Source organism: Cyprinodon variegatus, unplaced genomic scaffold, assembly GCF_000732505.1.
Source record: "Cyprinodon variegatus isolate N-32 unplaced genomic scaffold, C_variegatus-1.0 Scaffold442, whole genome shotgun sequence".
Lineage (NCBI taxonomy): Eukaryota > Metazoa > Chordata > Actinopteri > Cyprinodontiformes > Cyprinodontidae > Cyprinodon > Cyprinodon variegatus.
This window is the reverse complement of record NW_015150895.1, coordinates 651934-655000: the sequence shown is the minus strand read 5'-3', so window position 1 is coordinate 655000 and position 3067 is coordinate 651934. Positions and strand designations below refer to the sequence as shown.

General features: G+C 39.7%; 1 protein-coding gene across 2 annotated transcripts in view; it reads right to left on the bottom strand.

Moving 5' to 3' along the window:
* LOC107093711 (carboxylesterase 5A-like) overlaps nt 1-3067 on the bottom strand; it is a 40895-nt gene that overhangs the window by 17082 nt on the left and 20746 nt on the right. For both annotated transcript variants that reach the window (XM_015388920.1, XM_015388921.1), the window contains exons 4-7: nt 2703-2836; nt 2479-2632; nt 2236-2340; nt 241-342 (exon numbers count right to left, since the gene is read on the bottom strand). In XM_015388920.1, coding sequence (XP_015244406.1) covers nt 241-342; nt 2236-2340; nt 2479-2632; nt 2703-2836 — 495 coding nt within the window. The remainder of the gene's footprint in view (nt 1-240; nt 343-2235; nt 2341-2478; nt 2633-2702; nt 2837-3067) is intronic.

The following is a 3067-nucleotide window of genomic DNA, read 5'->3' as shown; positions in this document are numbered from 1 at the left end:
CTGGGTTGTTAGACTACAGCTGTCCTAAATTCAATTCAGTATGCCTTTATTAATCCCAAAGGCAGACTCTGTTTTGGTACAAGATCAAAGAACAAACTGGCTTTACATCTGGTTTATTCATATGTTTGTGCTTTGTAGAGCAGAAGACCAAATTACTGATAAGATCAAGTTTCCTTAAGGTAACCACCAAACTAAACTCAGCTTTACTGGGGACCAGTGTGGCTTTAAAGGTTATTTTACCTGTTTGGTTGCAGAAACCAATTCATCTTGACTTTTCCCTCTGATGCATTGAACCAGTTCTTCTGTTCTGGAGATGCCACACCCAGTAATGTTGGCAACAATCTGGCCAAAGACAGTAGATGAGCTTGTTAAATACAATGCATGTACAAGAAGATTAGAGTCAGACTGAGCTGCACATCATTGGCAACATAACGTACAGCAAACTGAACGAGGACTGGATGAAAGGGTTTGGACATTTCCAGATGGTCCTTAAAATTAGGTTGGTTTTCCACCAAGTTTCAGTCCAGCACCTAGACCTTGTGGTTTTCAGAGGCATATCTCTTTATTTAGTCATGAAACTTGGACCTGATGTAGTCATGTCTGCTTAAGGGAATATTTAAAAGCTACAGGACACACAAGGACGGAAGTTTAAGAGAATTTCCTTGATTATTTTTTTTCTTTGCCAGGGTCTCCTCCATGTGAGAAAAGCCTGTTGTGCCTCACAGTCATGAGATAAATATCACCATGAACTATACCAGAACATTGTAAGCAATGTTCCTTTTAGGACATTCTAAGAGTAGGAGGACATTGGACCCCCTGAAGGTTCATCCATGTAAAAACCTTGCTTAGAGTTTGACCAACTCTCTGTGCCCCGCGGCCAACGCAGGATCACATTGGGTAGGCAGTGCTGAATGATCGAAATACTGGCGACAGATGTCATTTCTCAAACTTTCATCTAAAGTCAAGTACAGTGTGCTTGCTAAGCAGCCAACAGCAACAGAAACAAGCTTTTGCATGTTTCTTTATCTGAGTTTCGCAAGACAAACTGAAACCAGGGACCTAGCAGAGACGGTGAGTGGAATTACCCTTAGCCTTCCACGATCTTCAAAGACAACCTCTCATCCATTCTACCAACAATCATTATAAACACTAATACCAATCACCTCCATCTTTTGAAGGGTTCCTAACCTTTTATTTCCCTGTGATACTAAAATGACATTAAAAGCCAGCTATCTAAACAGCTACTGGTTTCTGATTTGGCAAATCAGGTCTGGCAGAGAGACGCTGTGGCCATAGATGCTGTAGTAGAACACATATTAATGCATTCCTGATATTCCAGCTGGGTCATTACTAGGAACTGATGTTTGTTTTAATTGTTTCTTAAAGATCTCACACTGCCCATAATGATTGATGGAAGACACAGCTTGGATTCCTGCTGCTCTCTCTTCTCTTTGCTTCTGATACCTTTTTTGCCTTTAAGTCAGCTGGTATTTCTTAAAGTAGTTAAGGTATTAATTTAGCTTTAGAGATGTTAATGAGCTGCTCTCAGTTGGAAAAAAAACAATTTGCTATTACTGCTATGGTTACGCATCAAAATATTTCAGCTGCAAAGTATATAACACCAGAGAAAAGATACTTTGATGCACAAATGGAGGAAATTAAGTTCTTTTAGAAAAGAATATTAGAATCAAACTACTCTACTACTACTCTAACCTGCAGCTACCTTCAGCAACGCAACTCTAGATATTTGTTATTAGATTTTTTTCACATGTATGAATGTGAACTGGATTGATCTCATTTCAATTGTTTTTGATTAGTTTTAAAATGAATTGAACCTCATTTCAATTTGTTCAAGATAAATCATCAGATCATTTTATTGTTGATGGTTTTCAAGCATTTTCATTTGTTCATTTTCCCTCTAGTTGCTGTTGAGTTGAGTTGTGTTTCCCCAACTTAGTTAAAAGGTTTTTACTGAAATGTGTTAAACCTAAAGTTGATATTTGGATAAAAACATTTCCATATGTTTGCAGCACACAAGGGTGCACCACTTAGAAATGTGTTTACAGGACAAAATATGACAGACCAAAAGTCGTTTGATTACATTCTAAATTACTTTCAAGCATACAAGTCCAGAACATGCAGATAGTAATCTAAAAGGAAGGAATCAAAGAGATATTCTGATAAGATAAACTATGCCAGTAGCAAATGCAAACAATAAATGACTTATTTCCATACTTGGGCCTGAGGAAGAGGTTGCTCAGAAGTATAGGACCCAACGGTAGCCACCCCACTTTGAAAAATAGCCTTGTGGAAGAGTCCTTTCGCCTGTGGAGACAGAGTCTTTGCAGAAAGACATTGTGCTGGTGAGGTTTTCAGTGGAGAAATGGTGTAATATCAAACCTAAACAGTTTAAATAATATTTAGACATTTAAAAAATGCACAATCTCCTCTATTTCCCAAAATTGAAACCTTCTTTACCAGTATGGATGCACTGATGCCTCCTGCAGACTCCCCAGCGACTGTGACAGAGTGTGGATCTCCACCGAAGGCCTCAATGTTTTCTTGCACCCACCTGAGAGCAGCCAGCTGATCCAACAAACCCCAGTTTCCCCTGGCGTGTTCATCCCCAGTGCTGCAAAACAATGAAAGCTCTGGTTTTGGGCAATCATTTGGACAACATATGAGCTCTAGAACTTTCTTACCTCAGGAATCCCAGGATGCCGAGGCGGTATTGGATAATGACTGTCACAATGTTTTCATATGCAGCTAATGAAGAACCATCATATTGGGAGGCAGAGCCCATCGTCAGACCCCCCCCATGGATCCACACCATAACCTGCATCACAACACAAGAGCCTAATGGCTTTAACTACCTTTTCCAACAGGAAGTACAGTTTATACCAGTATGAAGAGGAGCACAGCCTCGGACCAGACTTGGGTTGATATCTATATTTACACATCGCCTGAGCTCAGTAATGTCATCGTAGTATCAGCTTTAAAGGAATAGTACACCCAAAACATGATTAGCCTTCATTTTCTACTCACCCCCATGCTGAACAACACTCTG